This window comes from Notechis scutatus, chromosome 16 (genome assembly GCF_049901735.1).
Source record: "Notechis scutatus isolate UNSWTSFEM ecotype Mainland chromosome 16, rNotScu1.2, whole genome shotgun sequence".
NCBI classification, from domain to species: Eukaryota; Metazoa; Chordata; class Lepidosauria; order Squamata; family Elapidae; genus Notechis; species Notechis scutatus.
Window position 1 is genome coordinate 7075027 of NC_142024.1, and position 17594 is coordinate 7092620.

Consider the following 17594-nt stretch of genomic DNA (forward strand, 5'->3'; position numbering starts at 1 on the left):
ACCAGAGGTGCAACCAAACCCATTAACATTTCTATTATTGGTACAATATTTACATTTTGCTTCCAATCCTCCTAGCTGTTTTTGTTCCGACCTTCCCTTCTTTTTTTTGCAGCCACAGATAAAACTTGTTCCAAGTATCATTCATATTCTGAATCCCCCTTGTTTTTCATTTCTAAAGTTAGTCTATCAGATTCCCCACATGCCATTATTTTCCTTATTATCTCTCTTTTCGGTGGTATACTTGGTTTTTTTCCAATATTGTGCATAAACCATTCTTGCCGCGGTGAATACTTACTTTTATCTACATTGAATTTCATTTTATTACAGTCCATTGTTCAAGTCTGTCAAGGTATTTTCCTGACATGGCTCCATCAAAACCACAAAATGAAAGGCTTATTTTTATTTTTTAAACTCGGATTTTCCTGCCAGTTTGCTATCTGTCTTCTGCTGCTTACTTCCTTAAATAATATATTTTTAGAAGTCTGTGCCACAGAGGAATGCCTCGGCTCCCACGACAAGATCGCTAAGAGGGGAAAGCACAGCCACAAGTTCTTACCAAAATCTCTTTGACGGCAAAATGTTTGAGGCCTCCATCCCGCGGAGAGTCTAAAACCACCGGGAACTGCTTGTGAGGCGCCTGAATGTAGCCAAATTCAATCTCATCCTGCAAGAGAAGAAGGAGAATCAGGACTATGGAGGTGGCAAGATTCTCTACAGCTGAAACGCAGGGCGATCGAAAGGAAGAAGCTAGGTGATGGAAGGCACGGCTAGGGGATTCCGGGAGTTGAAGTCCACATTCTTCAGGTTGCCAAGTTTAAGAAACAAGGCTGCCTTCATCACGGAGAGAATCTATCTATGTGGTTGCTAAGAGTTGACGCTGACTTGATGGCCTATCATCATCCTCTTTAATGACCCCATAATAATAATAAGTCTGGGCAAGTGAATGAAACTGACTGTTTACTGGCCGAATGCCCTTCCTGTTTCCAGAGCGGAGTTTAATCAGCTGATATAATCTCACTGTGCCCAGAGAGAGAAATATCTGCCTCTACCTAGGATCGAACTCACAGCCTCCTGATTGTGAGGCGAGAGCTCCACCTCTAGGCCACTGCACCACTCGCTGACTTGATGGCCTATGATCAACATTGATCCATTTATGGGGAATTTTATGGCGATTGAAAGACACACGCCGTGAGCATTCACACCTGCTTGCAAGAAATGCATCTGACCGCAGCCCCTGGTACTAACCTGCATCCATCGGTCTCCTCGGTTCATGTACCGCGAACAAACACTGATCTGGCATCCAGCTTTTCTCACCAAGCTGTTGATCTCCTTCAGGAAGAGATAGTTGTCCTTGACACTGAAGGGAGGGAAGAAGAACAAGTGAGAGCATCATTTGGTACCCATGGCCCATGCCTGGACCCACTCAGTCCTCCAAGAAAAAGAGCTGGAGGTACAGAGTGAATCCTTACAACGATACCTTCCTTCTCTTATGTTTCTAATAAACATATGAAACCACTCTGTATCTCCCGCTCTTTTTCTTGGAGGACTGAGTGGGTCCTGGGAAAGAAAGAAAGAAAGAAAGAAAGAAAGAAAGAAAGAAAGAAAGAAAGAAAGAAAGAAAGAAAGAAAGAAAGAAAGAAAGAAAGAAGAAGGAAGGAAGGAAGGAAGGAAGGAAGGAAGGAAGGAAGGAAGGAAGGAAGGAAAGAAGGAAGAAAGAAAGAAAGAAAAGAGGATGGACGGAAGGAGGAAGAAAGGAAGGAAAAAACAAGAAAAAAAAGGGAGGGAGGGAAGGAAGGAAGGAGATTGAAGAAGAAGAAGAAAGAAGGTGGAAGGAAGGAAGAAGGAAGGAAGAAAAAGAAAAATACAGAAAAAGAAAGAGAGAAAAGAAAGAAAGAAAGAAAGAAAGAAAGAAAGAAAGAAAGAAAGAAAGAAAGAAAGAAAGAAAGAAAGAAAAGAAAGAAAGAAAGAAAAAGAAAGAAAGAAAAGAAAAGAAGGAGGGACGGAGGAAGGGAGGAAGAAAGGAAGGAAAAAACAAGAAAGAAAAGGAGGGAGGGAGATTGAAGAAGAAGGAAGAAATTGAAGAAGAAAAGAAAGAAGAAAGAAGGTGGAAGGAAGGAAGGGAAGAAGGAAGAGAAAAAAGAAAGAAAAAAGAAAGAGAGAAAGAAAAAGAAAGAAGAAAGAAGGTGGAAGGAAGGGAAGAAGGAAGGAAGAAAAAAGAAAGAAAGAAAGAAAAAGAAAGAGAGAGAAAGAAAAGAAAGAAAGAAAGAAAGAAAGAAAGAAAGAAAGAAGAAAGAAAGAAAGAAAGAAAGAAAAAAAGAAGGAGGGATGGAAGAAGGGAGGAAGAAAGGAAGGAAAAAACAAGAAAGAAAAGGAGGGAGGGAAGGAAGGAGATTGAAGAAAAAAGAAAGAAGAAAGAAGGTGGAAGAAAGGAAGGGAAGAAGAAGGAAAAAAAGAAAGAAAAAAGAAAGAGAGAAAGAAAAAGAAAAAAGAAAAAGAAAAAAGAAAGAGAGAGAGAAAGAAAAAGAAAGAAAAAGAAAAAAGAAAAAGAAAGAAAGAAAGAAGTTGTGTAAGTGACGGGATTTAAGTTTGCTAACCCCCCCCAGGGTCCTTAGTTGAGGTGGGTGGCCATATATAAATTTAATGACATAGGCACAAATGACATACACAGGTAGTCCTTTAGTAAGTCCAGAATTCCTATCGCTTTGCGGTTATTGTCATGCCTGATATTACGACCTTTGGGGGTGGGAGGCATGGTTTGCTAAGCCAATCCCTGCAGTTGTTAAGTGAATCACATGGTCGTTAAGCACATTCAGCTCTCCCTGCCATCGGCTTTGCCGGTCCGAAGCTGGCTAGGAAGGCCGCCAATCAACGATCACATGATCCGGGATGCTGCAACCCCCATAAATATATTCTGATTGCCAAGCGCCTGAATTTCGGTCATGTGACTGTGAGGATGCTGCAACGGTCATAAGTGCGAGGATTGGTCGTAAGTCAACTTTCTTGAACTCTGACCAGTTCAGGAGAACCGGTAGCGGAAATTTTGAGTAGTTTGGAGAACCGGCCAATCCCACCTCTGACTGGCCCCACCAACCCCTTCTCTTCTCTGCCTCCCATTGAGTCCCAGCTGATCGGCTGGGTCTTCTTGGGTTGCCCTGCCCACGGAGAACGGAGCTGGAAAGCAGGTTAGTGGGGTGGGGAGGGAAGGGGGCTTTTGCAGTATATCCTTCCCATGCCACGCCCACCGAGCCACGCCCAACAGAACCGGTAGTAAAAAAAAAATTGGAACTCCACCATTGCTCCTTTCGGTCCTTTACCTGCACACAAAGACGCGGATTGGGGGTAAGATGTTTGGGGTCATGATCCAAGGCGCGACCCGGAAAACGACCGTGTCGGTGAAGATCGGGGTCTGTGGAATACCCTGCCGGAACATTTGTTTAAAAAGCAAAATAAATAAATCAACGCAACACTGGAGGCTTTCTATCCTCAAGCATTCCTGGAAAAACAGAACAGGACAGAATCTGTTTTTAAAAAAAATATATATATATATATATATATGAAAAAACTCACATTTTTTGTTATTTGACAGAAAGAAAAAACGCAGAAGCAAGCTGCTCAGAGGAGGCAGGCGTCCAACACAAATGAATAACTAAATAGCCCATTGGCTCCCAGGCAGGGTTTCATCTTGCAGGCGTAATTAATTGGCTAATTGGTAGAAGAAATTGAAAACCGCCGGCATTTGCATGATGGAGCGAAAACAGTGAGGGAGTGGAGGCAGACTAAGCTTCTGGGCAAACTGGCGGGAGGGTCACCCCAGGGCAAACGGGGGAGGCTGGGCAGCTAGAAATGAGACGCCCAACGGGCCGAACAAGGCTAATGAAATTTGCATTTTTAGGCTAATGAAATTTGCATTTTTAGGCAGGGATTCCCAGAAAGAGCCCCAGGTGGTATTTCGAGCAGGCCGGCAACCCGAGAAGGTGACCCCCGGCAGTCATGTAAAAACAGCCTCCATCCCCGGCTTGATTGATAGGAGTCTAAAATCATCTGGAGGTGGGTATAGGGCCCAGCTTGGCAGGGAGAAAGCAGATGTGCCCATCGGCCCAGGAGGGGTGGCACTGTAGGGGAAAGGACTGGCAAGTCAAACTGTAAAATCACAACTCTTTATTTCCTTTCCTTTCCTTTCCTTTCCTTTCCTTTCCTTCTTTCCTTTCCTTCTTTCCCCTTTCCTTTCCTTTATTTTATTTTATTTTATTTATTTTATTTGTCAATCGCCTACAAGATAATAGGTATAAGTATATAGTTATGAATACATGAAATGGGTACATATAAGAAAAATAAAAGAAGCAATAGGACAGGGACGGTAGGCACGTTGGTGCGCTTATGTGCACCCCTTACAGACCTCTTAGGAAAGGGGTGAGGTCAATAGTAGACAGTCTAAGGTTAAAGGTTTTTGGGGTTTGGGGAAGAAACCACAGAGTCAGGTAGAGTATTCCAGACATTGACCGCTCTGTGGCTGAAGTCGTATTTCCTGCAATTGAGTTTGGAGCGGTTTACTTTGAGTTTGCATCTATTGTGTGCTCTTGTGTTGTTATGGTTGAAACTGAAGTATTCCTTGACAGGTAAGTCATTGCAATGTATGATTTTATATACCATACTTAGATCAGGCCGAAGATGGCATAATTCAAGGTTGTAACTCTTGCGTTGGAAGGAGGTGGCCGAAAAGGGCACGTGAAACAGTGGTTAAATTGAAAGCCGTGATTTTTCACCTGGTCATTTCAGCCCCAGCTCTGCTAGGAAAGCAGGATGGACTCAATACTCAATAGAATGAATGAGCTGGAAAGGGACCTTGAAGGTCTTCTAGTCCAGCCCTCTGCTCAAGCAAGAGACCTAATACTATTTCAGACAAGTGACTGTCCAGACTCTTCTTAAAAACCTCCACAATTTCTGGAGGCAAAGCTGTTCCAATGGTTAATTTCCAGAGTGAGGTGGGATGGAGGACGAAAGAGACACCGAGACCACCCTTGGCACCCAACCACCTTCTGCCCAGAGACCAACCTCGGCCATCGGCTCCAGCAGACTGACGTGGATGGAGACGAGTCCGTCAAAACTCTCGTCCGGGAAGCGCAGCCCTTCCACGAAGAACTCCAGTTCGGCCGAGCCCCCCGTGTACTTCACCACGTGGCTCAACTTCCTCCTGCCCAGAATGTGTATGTAGCGCTGGCCGAAGAACGGATCTGGAGGACAGAAAAGGAAGAGAAGGCACGGGGCTCCCCTGAAGCCAAGATCTAACGCTTGAGTTCATCGTAACCCTGAACACGCCATGATGGCCCCTGAAGCCAAAATGCTGGCTCGGAACTATACCAGGGCTGTGGGCGGTGTCAATCTGGGGTTCTGTTTAAGGAAAAGTGAAGCTTGGATCGACTTTATTTTCTTAAAATTATGGGAAAGCGTCTTAAAAGGATGGAAAAAGCACAACCTTCACGTGGGACTTACTGCTTATGGCAAGAAGTAGAAACGGACACACTCTCGTTTGTGGGCTGCAGGTCGTCCTTGACATACCGTATATACTCGAGTATAAGTCGACCCGAATATAAGCCGAGGCACCTAATTTTACACAAAAACTGGGAAAACTTATTGACTCGAGTATAAGCCGAGGGTGGGAAATGCAGCAGCTACTGGTAAATTTCAAAAATAAAAATAATTAATTTGGGAAACGATCTCACTATCATGAAAGGTTTAATTGATTCACTAACCCAAAAGAAGAAGATGATGATGACAGCGGGAGGCAGGAGTCACTCTCTTCCCCTCCCTCGGAGGCCCCTGAGTCAGGAGTCACTACCGCCAGCACGGCCCCAGTCCCGCCGCCTCGGGAAGGGAAAGGCAAAGCGCTTTTGCCTTTCCCTTCCCGGCTGGCTGTTGGGAGTCGCTGCCGCCGGAGGCCGCGACTCCACACCATATTTTTTCAGAGGGAATCTGACTCGAGTATAAGCCGAGGGGGATTTTTCAGCACAAAAATGGGCTGAAAAACTAGGCTTATACTCGAGTATATACAGTAACCATTTATTTAGCGGCCGTTTAAAGTTACAACAGGACCAAAAAAGGGGACTTTCGACCAGTCCTCACCTTGATAACCGTTGCAGGATCATCATAGTCACGGGATTAAAATTGGGACACTGCTGTTGTATTTACAACAATTGCAAAGTCCCAGAGCCATTGGTAACCTTCCTAGCCATCTTCCCACAAGTAAACTCAAATGAGGAAAGCTGGATTCATTTAAAGAATCTCAGCAACCAGAAATGGTCATAAGTGTCCTCTAGCCTTACATTTAGGAAATGGAGACCGGTCTTTGCGGAGAAGTGGTGGGATTCAAAAAAAGTTTACTACCAGTTCTGTGGGCGTGGCTTGGTGGGCATGGCAGGGGAAGGATATACTGCAATATCCCCATTCCCTCCCCACTTCACTCACCTGCTTTCCAGCTCCATTTTCCTGTGCAGGGCAACCAAGGAGACCCAAAGGACGCAATGGGAGGAAGAGAATAGATGGGGTTGGCGGGGCCAGTCAGGGGTGGGATTTGCCGGTTCTCCGAACAACTCAAAATTTCCGCTACCCGTTCTCCAGAACTGGTCAGAACCTGCTGAAGACCACCTCTGCAAGGGAGTCTTGGGGGTGAGACCCAGGTCTTGGATGGTCCTGGTTGAGGGCTTCTTTTTACACCAGGGTGAAAAAGCTAGAAATGTAGTTTTCGCCATGCAAAGGGAAAGCAGGAAAGGCACTTACTCTGCAGGTAAAAAACGCCGACCTTGTCGGAGTCCGAAAGTGGAATGTGGAGAACCATCTCGTAGCCAGCGGGAAGCCGGCCTGGGCCTTGCGTTCTTAAGATCATCCGGGACATGTCCTCCAGATCTGGGGGTATTCGAAGCCCAAGAAAGAAGAGGGAAATTAAAGGGATGGTGGTGTCTTAGAAAGAGCATCTTCCTGGAGAGAAAGCGCCGACGGCCGCGTGGAGGAATCAAAACGCTGGGCAGACCTCAGAGGTCTTCTAGTGGGCCGTGAGAAAATTTTGGTGGGCCGCAGAAGAAATCTCACTCCCAGACCACCCTCCCAAAGCAATTAATCCAGGCTGCGCAGCCCACGTGGCCTGCGGGAACCCTTCCGGCCCACTCACTCCTTGCCTGCTAAATTGCTATTTTTCCTTTTTTCCGACCATCATCTGTTCTGCTGTGCCAGGAGATTTAGATTAGCTAGAAAGCAGGAAACGGTTGGATTTCTTGCTTTCTAGCTAGTCTTTAGGTCTTCGGCTCTGCTTTTAAGCACAGCCGAACCTCCCTTAGGACTGAAGGTTCTATTATTCAATGCAGACTCCCGGTAAGCAAATTTGAGAGACTGAGCTAGCCGATGGCAGATAAGATAGATCACTGAATGACTCTGTGAGCAACTCAATCTGCCTCCCTGCTTTGCTCTTTATAAAAAAATTCAATATTTACATACATGGTGTGTTGTGAGTTAATTTTGTGAGTTCGCCTGCTGGCAAATTTTATGAGTTTGCTTGCAAGCAAATTTTATGTGACAGACTGAGCTTGCCTGATGGCAGATAGATAGATCACTGAATGATTCTGCAAGCAACTCAATCTGCCTGCCTACTTTGCCTGATTTTGGGTAAAAGTTGTTCTTTTTTTAATAAAAAAATTCAATATTTATATCAATATTTATAATATTTACATACAAGCCATGCTCAGCCAGTCACACGACCACCAAGACACACCCACAAATTAGGCCACGGCCACAGAACCAGTTAGTGGTCCCTGGGATTTAAAATTATGAGTTTGGTGGTCCCTGAGGTCCAAAAGGTTGGCGACCCCTGTTCTCATCCAACCCCCTCCTCAAGACAGGAAACCTTATACCCACTCAAAGGATTGTCCAGTCTATTCTTGAAAGCCTCCAGTTCGTGGCTTAGCTTCTGCCAACCTCCAATTCTGTCTGAATCCGGCTGCCCCTTTGAGCTTTGCCGTTTCCCATACAGGCAGGCCTCGACTTAACAACAATTCGAAGTTACAACGACGGCACTGAAAAAAATGTGACTTAGGACCGTTTTTCACACTGACGACCGTGGCAGCATCCACAGGATCAAAATTCAGCCGCTCGGCAACGTATTTATGACGGTCGCAGTGTCCTAGGGTCACGTGATCCCTTCTGACAAGCCACATCCACGGGGAAGCCACTTAACCACTAACAGCGGAGGCGAGAAAGGGCGTAAAAATGTCTCGCTTAGGAAGGGAAATTTGGGGCTCCAACGTGATCGTAAGTCAAGGACTACCTGTATTCTTTTTGGTTCAAAACACATGACAAGCCCTTGGGGGCAGACTCAAGACGTGGCCTGATGGGACTCACGCAGCCCAATTTTCAAAGGCTTCAGGCAGGATACGCCAGGGACTGTTGTGGTTAGCTGGCAGCAGGTGGGGACGGCGGAGGAGAGCGAGGACTCAGATGACGGGCCAGGACCATTAGGGAGTGGACTGCTGCCTTCAGAGATTGTGGGGGCTGGCAGCAGCGATGAGGAGGTTCCCGAGGAGCCTGTGCCAAGTGCGCATGCACGAAGGATTACTCGGAGGAAAGAACAATTACAGCAGCACGGGTGACTCGGGAGTAAGGCTGCAAGGTAATGGCCCCTCCCTCAAGAGGATAAAAAGCCAGGTTTGGAAAAGCGTTCTTTGCAGACAGCAAAGAAGCTCTGAAGCTCAACTGGTGGACATCTTAGTTCGTGAATCTTGTAAATTAGTTCTTATCTGTGGGTTTTTGGCAGCCTTGACAAACAACTTGGCAAGGCTCTTTCTTGTCGGAGCTAATTAGTTGGAAGCAGCCTTTTATCTGTGAAGAAACAGAATTCGTGGATGAAACCTTAAAAGGTGGGGGCTGCTGCCTTTGTCTTGTGTTTGCTCTCTTGGACCCAGGTTGGGTCAGAACAGGGACTCAGGATGGCATTTCCCCCCATGCCCGAATTCCTGCCTCCATTCTTCTGCCCCTCTCAGAAAATCCATTTAGCTTTTCTTAGATATCACCACCCCTTCCTCTAACTCAGGGCTGGCCTTTTCTATAAGTTTGTCAAATCTTTGCTTTTTTTTATTGCAGCTTCCTTACAAGAATTCAAGTTTTCTGCTTAAGACACAAACCCTTTTTCCCGTTGATTTCTTTACAACACACATCGCAAGGCCGTTTTACTCACTTACTAAAGCCTGTTTCTTTTTTTCTATTTAATTAAGCGATGTGCGTGACTTTATTTTGAAATGTAATACGAACCGTGTCGGCATTAGGGCTTCTGCTTTAAAGTTGACCTTTTTCGTCTTACTAAATTACAGGGGCTTTACACTCAAACCCATTTTTCTTCTCCTTGTTAGCTTGTGACCGGAAAACATCTGGCTGCATTTAGAACCGTATTTCATGTGCTGTGCAGTAGAGGGTGATCTGCAAAATGTATTTCTATCAGTTTTTCAATTTCCAGAACGTCCCCAGAGAGATCAATCGTATTGTACCTTCCTTGGAAAATACTTTCTCATCCTGACAGTCCTCCGTGCTACTGAATGGATTTTCTTTGTCACAGTTAACCAGCAGGATGGCACCCTGGCCGTCAGGGCCCCAGGTCCACGTAGCCTAGAAGGGCAGAATTTCACCTTTAAGCAGGTAGATTCGGGCAAAAGGTATTTCTCTACGACATGAGAGATGAGCCAAGAAAGATTGAGAAAGATTCCTCTGGATTCCATTCATGGTCAACATTAAAAGAATTCACACTGTCATTAGGAAGTCATGTTTCCAACACTTGGTGTGCTCCAGAACCACGTGAAAAGGGCCAAAATTTAAGGAAACCGTCTTGCATACAATCTATTATTCTATCTATGTCCAGTCCTTGCCCACCCTATCAGCCCCACGACTAAACCAGCCCAGGCCATCAATTCCACAGGAAAGTTAAAACTTACTTTCATGGAGCTATTCTAAATTCTATCCATCTTGCAAGTCTTAATATTGTGCATTCCCCAATTTATTTGTACGTGTAAGTTCTCGTTCAGTTTAAACTCCCTTTTTTAAAGCTAGGCTTTGATGTTTTGCAATTATGCAGTTTTCATGATGCTATTCTGAACCTCCCGGCGTCACTTAGGTGAGACCGGGGTAGTGTAGAAATTTAATAAACATTAACAATGAATAAATACATCATTTCCTCCTCCTCCTCTTCCTTATCGGGAGGTGCTTGCCTGAGGCACTTCCAAATATTAGATAAGGTGTCAAAATGTTCAGAAGACTTCCTGAATCCCGTATTTATTAATTAATCTAATTTCTATACAGGCAACTCATCTCCCTGGCTCTCTACCCTCCTGGTATGGATACACCTGGAGACCAGGTAAGGGGAGCGTTGCCCCTTTCTGCTTCAGCTTCTGCAGGTATCTTAGCCCAAAAGAAAAAAAAGAGATTTGAGAGAGAGAGAACAGTAACCCAACCGAGGGAATTAACTGTCTCAGCGGGGGACCTGGAGTAGCCTTGGGGAACGATGCCAAATTACACACAAGGGACCAAACAGGCACCTTTGCCAAGAAGTGGTCTGAATACCTTGCAGGCTGGAAAGAATGACCTCAGCTGAACCTGTCCCCCTAAGGCTTCCTGCTTGCGGATAAAGTTTTTTGGGAAGCTGTGTGTGTGTGGGGGTTTCCTCTGGACCAGGGACCCTAACCTCAGGCCCACCCATCTCACAACACTGCACCCACCCCCCCAGGAACCAAAATGAGAGGAAGGTGCTGTGAACCCCCAGAGGGGGAGAAAGAGCAGGCAAATTATACTGTTTGCAGAAAAAAAAAGGAGTGTTGGCTAAAATTTTGCCTCTTAATTAAAATCAGTGGTAGAGGACACCTCTGACCCCCCCAAAAGGGAATCTAAACACTCACAAAGCAACAGGGATGTAATTTTCAATTTAAACTTGAGTAAGCATGCGACAATTTTTTTGGGGGAGAAGTCCTTGCTTGGCTCCATTTGATAGAAATATTAACCGTTTCACATCTAGGCTTGTGAAATACAAACCTACAGGTGTGTCCCCTTTGAAGGGCCAGGTAAGCCAAGAATCTCTCCCAAAGGACTATTCCAGAGACATTTCTGACCAAGAAAGATTTGGAATCTGGACGCTTACCTTCTTTGGGTTGTTCTTCTCCACCACACCATCGTGGTCAGCGTCAACGTCCAAGGAGATTCCTAGAGAGGAAAAGATTTGGCGGGCTTCAAAAATTGAAAGAGAGGAAGAACAAACTAGAGCAAACCGCCAGCCGAGCTCAACACGTAGACGCTTTTTTTAAATCCAAGAGGCCCAGAATATTTTACTAATTGGAGATAATTTAAGAGCAGAGAGCAGCTTGTTGATCTGTAAGGAAAGCAAGGCCTTCTGCTCAGCTTCAGATGGCTTTTAAAATTAAAGCTATAATAATACTCTGCGAGGGGATAGAGGATTTCCAGACAGAACCAAATAAAGGGAACAGGAAGACTCTCACCTATGCCAGTTAGAAAAATGCCAGCCTGATTTATAGGGTGTTTGTCATTCTCTCCATAATATCCTATGGTTACCTAGAGAGGAAGAAGGAAGAATGAGGTTAAAACATTAACAGAGAAATGTCTGTGGAGATTCTCAGTCATCCAGGTCTTGGTTGTCCCAAAGGTGATTTTTTTTCAACAGGCAAGTAGACTTTCTGGTTTTTCTTTGAAGACGTTTCGCTTTTCATCCAAGAAGCTTCTTCAGCTCTTCTTCCTAGTCAGAGCTGAAGAAGCTTCTTGGATGAAAAGCGAAACTCTTCAAAGAAAAACCATTTCTTGTCCCAAGTAATCTTAGATTCTCAAAATTCCTAGGATATAAGCCTCTCAACACTACAAAGGCTTCCATACAAAGTTACTTTATGGGGTTATATCAGGCATCCTCAAGGTATAACTCACAGTTATGCTGAGATTCATCTAATGTCCCATCTTTTGCGTTGTCGTCTTCATAGTGTGAAAATAGGGTTATCTCCATCCCATAACGATATAGCAAGGGAAAACTCCAGCATGATGTTGGGGTCCAGGTAAGAATGACCAAAACTCCCCCCAACCCAACCAGAGGTCAATTCAGTGACCAGTCAGGATTATAGATGTGACCACAGGACATGAACTACATCTCCCATGAGGCATGAACTACATTTCCCATAAGGCATTCCCTTAAGGGGACAGCTTCCATTCCCAACTAACTATGCTGTCTAACCAGCACACTATGTACTGTCTAACCAGCACAAACCAGTTTCCGCTTGAAAAAGCACTTTTGGGATATTAAAAAAAAACCTCTGCTCCAGAATCATGTCCCCTATTACATCAGGATGGGCAATTTCTGTGCATGGACCAGCACAATCACACAACTATGATAAAACAATCAAATGAATAATAAAAGCATAAATTTTTTAAAAATCTTCTTAAAACCGCATGCTGTTTAGTGGTCCAGTCCTTGCGAATTCCTGGGGATGAGATTCCACCAAGATCCAGGAACAACTAGATAAAAGATAGTCCTTGACTTACAACCGCAATTGAGCTCCAAATTCCTGTTGCTAAGCGAGTTTGTAAAGTGAGTTTGCCTCTTTTTACGACCTCCCTGGCCAGAGTTGTTAAGCGAACACCTGCAGTTGATAAGCAAGCTAGTAATATGTTTGTTAAGTGAATCCGGCTTCCCCATTGACTTGGCTGGTCAGAAGTTCGAAAAACGGGATCGCCCGACCCCAGGACAGCGTGACCGTCATAAATATGAGTCAATTGCCAAGAGTCTGAATGTAGATCATAGGGCCATGGGGATACTGCCATGGTCGTAAGTGTGAAAAACGGTCCCAAGTTACTATTTTCAGTGCCGTGGTAACTTTGAACAGTCACTGAACAAACTGTTATGTTATGACCCCGTTTAAACTAATAATCCAGACATACCATGGTTGGGAAAGGATCTTACTTTGCTATCGTTGGTCTCCACGCTAGGCTGGGTCATCTGGATCTGCAGGAATGTGGCGGGGTCCAGCAGCCATTGTTTAGCTCCGTTGGCGGGGGCCAAGTCCGACTGATCGCGGCTTATGACTTCAACACTGACGTCTTGTGAATGTTTCACACTGAAATTCACTGCTTCGGGTGGAGCGGCCCTGGAAGGCGAGAAGACGAAGAAGAGGAAAAAGACTCTGTCAGTGTTCTGACCCAAACCTTGTTCCGAGGAAACAAACACGAAGCAGAGGTAACAGCAAAACCTTTTAATGATTCTTTACGAATCCCGTTCCTTCCCGGTTAAAAGGCGGTTTCAAATTAATTGTCTCTGATAAGAATGAGCCTTGCCAAGGTGGTGCAAGGCTGCCAAGAACACTAGATAAAATTGCCAAGAAATATTTCAAACACAAAGAGTCTCCAAACACCAACCAAGATAGTCCGAACATCCACAAGGCTTGAGTGCAAAAACTTGAAAACTGGCACGAGTTGCTTCTGGTGCATACCTGGTCTCCATCAAGATGTCAGCATCCCTTCCCGATTTCCCATATCTGCTCTATGCACGTTTATTACCATTTGCTCTCCTTTCCCTCCACCCTAACAGTTGGTGGCAGGATGCTAGCAAGGCGCCAAGCCGAAGATGGCCGAGCCGCCACACTGGATCTTACCTCTCACACATCTATTTTTAAATACAGTGCCAGCCATGCCCTTTATGGTGGCAGTTGGGAAACCACTTTGCAAAGGGAGAAAGTAACATGATGCTCACTGCGGCTAACAAATACAAACTTCGATTTAGGAGGAGCCTGAAGCACAGATGTCCAAGTTCTGGAAATTCTCACAAGCAAAGATCCGAAGATGATTCTTTAAGTTGTCCTGATACTCAATGAAACCAGAGAGAGGGAAAACTATCAGCTCAACGCTTGGATCTGGGCTGGATAAAGCAGCAGGTGCGAAGAGCTGCTGGCAAACCTCATCCCGTCCGTTCCTTGGAAGATTTTTTTTTTTTTTGGTAAATTTTATTGGTTTTTTAAAAACAAAAAGAAACAAACAAAACATAAAAACATCCAACTTTCTTTCATAAGTATACAAGCAGCGTGCCGGTTGGTTTACAAATTTTTTTTGTGCATCCATTTCGTAGTCTTCAGTTACAGTTACATTGCATATAATCTCATATTTTCAATCAAAAATTGAATACCCTAGTATCATTATTAATCAATCATTTGACTATAGTTTTATTCATTCATATTTTACAAGATAACCATAATTTACTTAGTTTATTTTATAACAGATTCATATTATCCTACCAAATCTATCCTAAAAACAAGAGGATAAACAATTTTATAAAATTTGGGACCTTTTCTATCAATGGTTAGATAATAAAATACAACAATGAAATATGTAGATTTTTAGAAAATAATAAATATATAAAGATGTACTTTTTTATTATACCTACAACTTTATATATTTATTATTTTCTACAAATCTACATATTTCATTGTTGTATTTTATTATCTAACCATTGATAGAAAAGGTCCCAAATTTTATAAAATTGTTCATCCTCTTGTTCTCTAATTTCAAATGTCAATCTACTCATTTCAGCACATTCCAATATTTTCTTAATAATTTCCTCCTGCGGTGGTATTTTCTCATTTTTCCAGTTTTTAGCAAATACAATCCTAGCCGCTGTTAATACATTTACAATCAGGTATTTCAAATCTTTGCTATATGTATCCGGTAAAATTCCCAATAAAAATATCTCTGGTTTCAAATCTATATGTTTTTTTGTCATTTTTTTCCCAACCACATGTGGATTTTAGTCCAGTATTTTCTAGCGTCCGCACAAGTCCACCACATATGGTAATATGAGCCAGGTGTCTGATGACATTTCCAACATTTTTCAGATTTATTCTTGACCTTGGAAGAACTTAAATCTCAGTTTGCTGCCTGGTCATGTTTAGCACCCCTAGCTAAGCCCAGAGGGGCTGGTTGACGAACCATTTCGGTGCAAAAAGGCTTAATTCTAGATAAATAAACGAAAGGGACCGAGAAGGATGAAGATATCGAAGCTGGAGGGGGGGAGGGAATGTTATTATTCTGCACAGAAAGTACTAAATCGCCCTCGGACATAACTCATCTTTGCAAGCTTTGTTTAAAACAAACAACAAAACAGGGACACAATAGGAGCAAGACCGTGGCACCCAGAATGTCTTGGCAGGCAGCCTCTTCGGATAAATGAACAAAGGACAATCCACCATAAATAAGCATTTTCAGGCACGGCTGGCAGCCTATTCTCTCTGTCTCCCAACGGAGGCACCCAAAATACTAACGGCTTGCCCCTGGCACCTCCCCAAGATTAAAGTGGTTGGAGGTTCAGGCTTGTAACATTTTCAAAGGAAGGTCAACCAAGAGGTGTCTGGGCATGTGCAGATTGCCCGTTGTTTCTTCCCAAGAAGCCGGACAAAAAGGAGACAAGATAAGGATTGTCAAGTCCAAGTTGTGTCTCCTTTTCCGACGGGGCGTTGATTGCAGGGTATCTGAGACGGTTCTTCCTCCGACCTGAGCAACCAAGGCTGGGAAACCTCAGTTCCTCCTTGGAGCTAAAAGTGACCTTCTCCATTTTCCCTCTTTTATAAGCAGCCTTCAGAAGAGGGTCCCAGGCAAGGGTGGGATTCAATTTTTTTAACAACCGGTTCGGTGGGCGTGGCTTAGGTGGTGGGCGTGGCTTGGTGGTCATGTGACTGGGTGGACGTGGCTTGGTGGTCATGTTATTGGCTGGGCGTGGCCAACTCAACATCACTCACATCGAGGCACGCATCTCCTCGCCTGGCCTCTCATGACTGCGGGGATGTTGCAACAGTCGTAAGGGTGAAAAATGGTCATAAGTCACTTTTTTCAGTGCCATTGTAACTTGGAATGGTCACTCCACACAAGCAAAATACCAGCAAAGAAGGGAAAGAAAACTCCAGAGAAGTTCCAGAGACAGGAAGTCTAGTCCTGACCAAGAATGCAATAAGGGTTAACGGAGAGGCAGTTTCTGTAAGCAACGCCAGAATGTTTCCTTCCTGCCTTCCTTACAGGATTAGCCCAGTAATTTCTTCTAACAACCGGTGCTCCAAACTGCTTAGAATGTTAACAACCGGTTCTAGCGAATAGGTGCGAACTGGTAGAATCCCAGCCCTGGTCCTGGGGGGGTCTTCTTCTTTCAACTTGGCACCAAGCAAGGTCCTCTCTGGAGAAGAAGTTGACTTCTTCAGTTCTCCAGATGAAGGTTCTGCAAGAGGATCTCACCGCCCAACAAGCTTTCGGTTCCCGGAATGACATTTATCCCCCCCCACCACAAACAGGTGCTGTTCTTTAACCAGCTTGACTCACCCTGGTCTCCTCAGATCCCAGGGAGGGGTGCATGGAAACTGCCAAGTGCCCGTTTAGCCATGCCAGGCTAGCTAACAAGTGCCGCTTAAAAGATTTGGAGCGGAATGCCAGGCACCCGGCAAGAAAGATTCAGCGAAAGGGACGGAGCTTGTGGACAAGTTCTCCTTCGGTGCCACCGCCTCACCGGCTGCCCGCTTCACCCCTGAAGTCAATATCTCCATTAAAGAAATAAATTTGGGAGGGGCAGGTAAAGCAAACCTGTTTGACTGTCTCAGGAAAAGCAGCAGCGAAGAAGGAGCTGTTTCCAAGGAACTGCTCCAAATACTTTTAAGGAGCTGAGGGTGCAGCTAAACTTATGGATTTAAGATGGGGAAGGGTTGCAATCTTGAAGGATTGCAAACTGGGGAAGGGAAAGGAAGGGGGTGATGTTTATAGGGGGAAGGAACCCCCCCTTTTTCCCCTCTGAAGGATGCACATTTAACGCCAAAACAGGGAGTGGGGTCTGCAGCCCTGGGAGGGAAAGGCTGGGGCTGAACCGAGAGGAAGGGGTTGTTGTTTTTTGCAAAGGTGGATCTGCCTCTTGCTCACCCGAAGACGTCCACGGACAGCCGGGTGCCCAGCACGCAGACCGCCTCCAGGCGGTGGCCGAACTGCAGCCGAAGCGTCCGATCGCGCAGCATCTCCCCTCAGGCGCAACGCGGCTCCCTCAACCTCCTCTGGTCCCCGACGCAGCAGCTGTGCGCCCCACCGGCTGCTCCAAGCCAGTCCTTGCTGGCCCCGCCTCGGGGAGGGGGGTGGTGGTGGAAAGGATGGCCGGAGTCAGCCAGGGACGCGTCCCGATCCTCAGCTCTGAAGGCAGAAGCAAGCCGCGGTGCCTCTGAGCAGCTGCAGAGAGCTCCGCCTGCCCACCAGTCTTTTAAAGATCCTTCCTCTCTAAGCCTTTTCTTCTTGCAAAGTCAGCATTCCTGCTCTACCTGGATCATCCCAAAATGCAGAACGGGATGGTGAGGGGCGGGCTTTCTAACTTAAAAGGGTCTTTCCCTTTAAAAAAACAACAAAAAACTCTTCTGATTCCATGGGAACTACAACTGCCATCATCCCCAGCCATAGATTTGGTTTCTTTCTAGCAGCAGCAGCAGGCAAAGCTGCCACCAAAACATTGCATCCCCCCTTCCTCTAATTCCCTCTTTGTCTCTCTCTTCCCCCCTCCCCAGCTGTCAGTC

At 45.1% G+C, this 17594-nt stretch overlaps 1 protein-coding gene across 1 annotated transcript in view; it reads right to left on the reverse strand.

Moving 5' to 3' along the window:
• LOC113427786 (protein-arginine deiminase type-2-like) overlaps positions 1 to 17261 on the reverse strand; it is a 29423-nt gene extending 12162 nt beyond the window's left edge. The window contains exons 1-10 of the mRNA XM_087944791.1: positions 16960 to 17261; positions 12980 to 13163; positions 11517 to 11589; positions 11162 to 11223; positions 9525 to 9642; positions 6775 to 6900; positions 5053 to 5231; positions 3315 to 3418; positions 1246 to 1357; positions 557 to 664 (exon numbers count right to left, since the gene is read on the reverse strand). Coding sequence (XP_087800917.1) covers positions 557 to 664; positions 1246 to 1357; positions 3315 to 3418; positions 5053 to 5231; positions 6775 to 6900; positions 9525 to 9642; positions 11162 to 11223; positions 11517 to 11589; positions 12980 to 13163; positions 16960 to 17051 — 1158 coding nt within the window. The 5' untranslated portion in view covers positions 17052 to 17261. The remainder of the gene's footprint in view (positions 1 to 556; positions 665 to 1245; positions 1358 to 3314; positions 3419 to 5052; positions 5232 to 6774; positions 6901 to 9524; positions 9643 to 11161; positions 11224 to 11516; positions 11590 to 12979; positions 13164 to 16959) is intronic.
• Between the last annotated feature and the right edge of the window lie 333 nt (positions 17262 to 17594).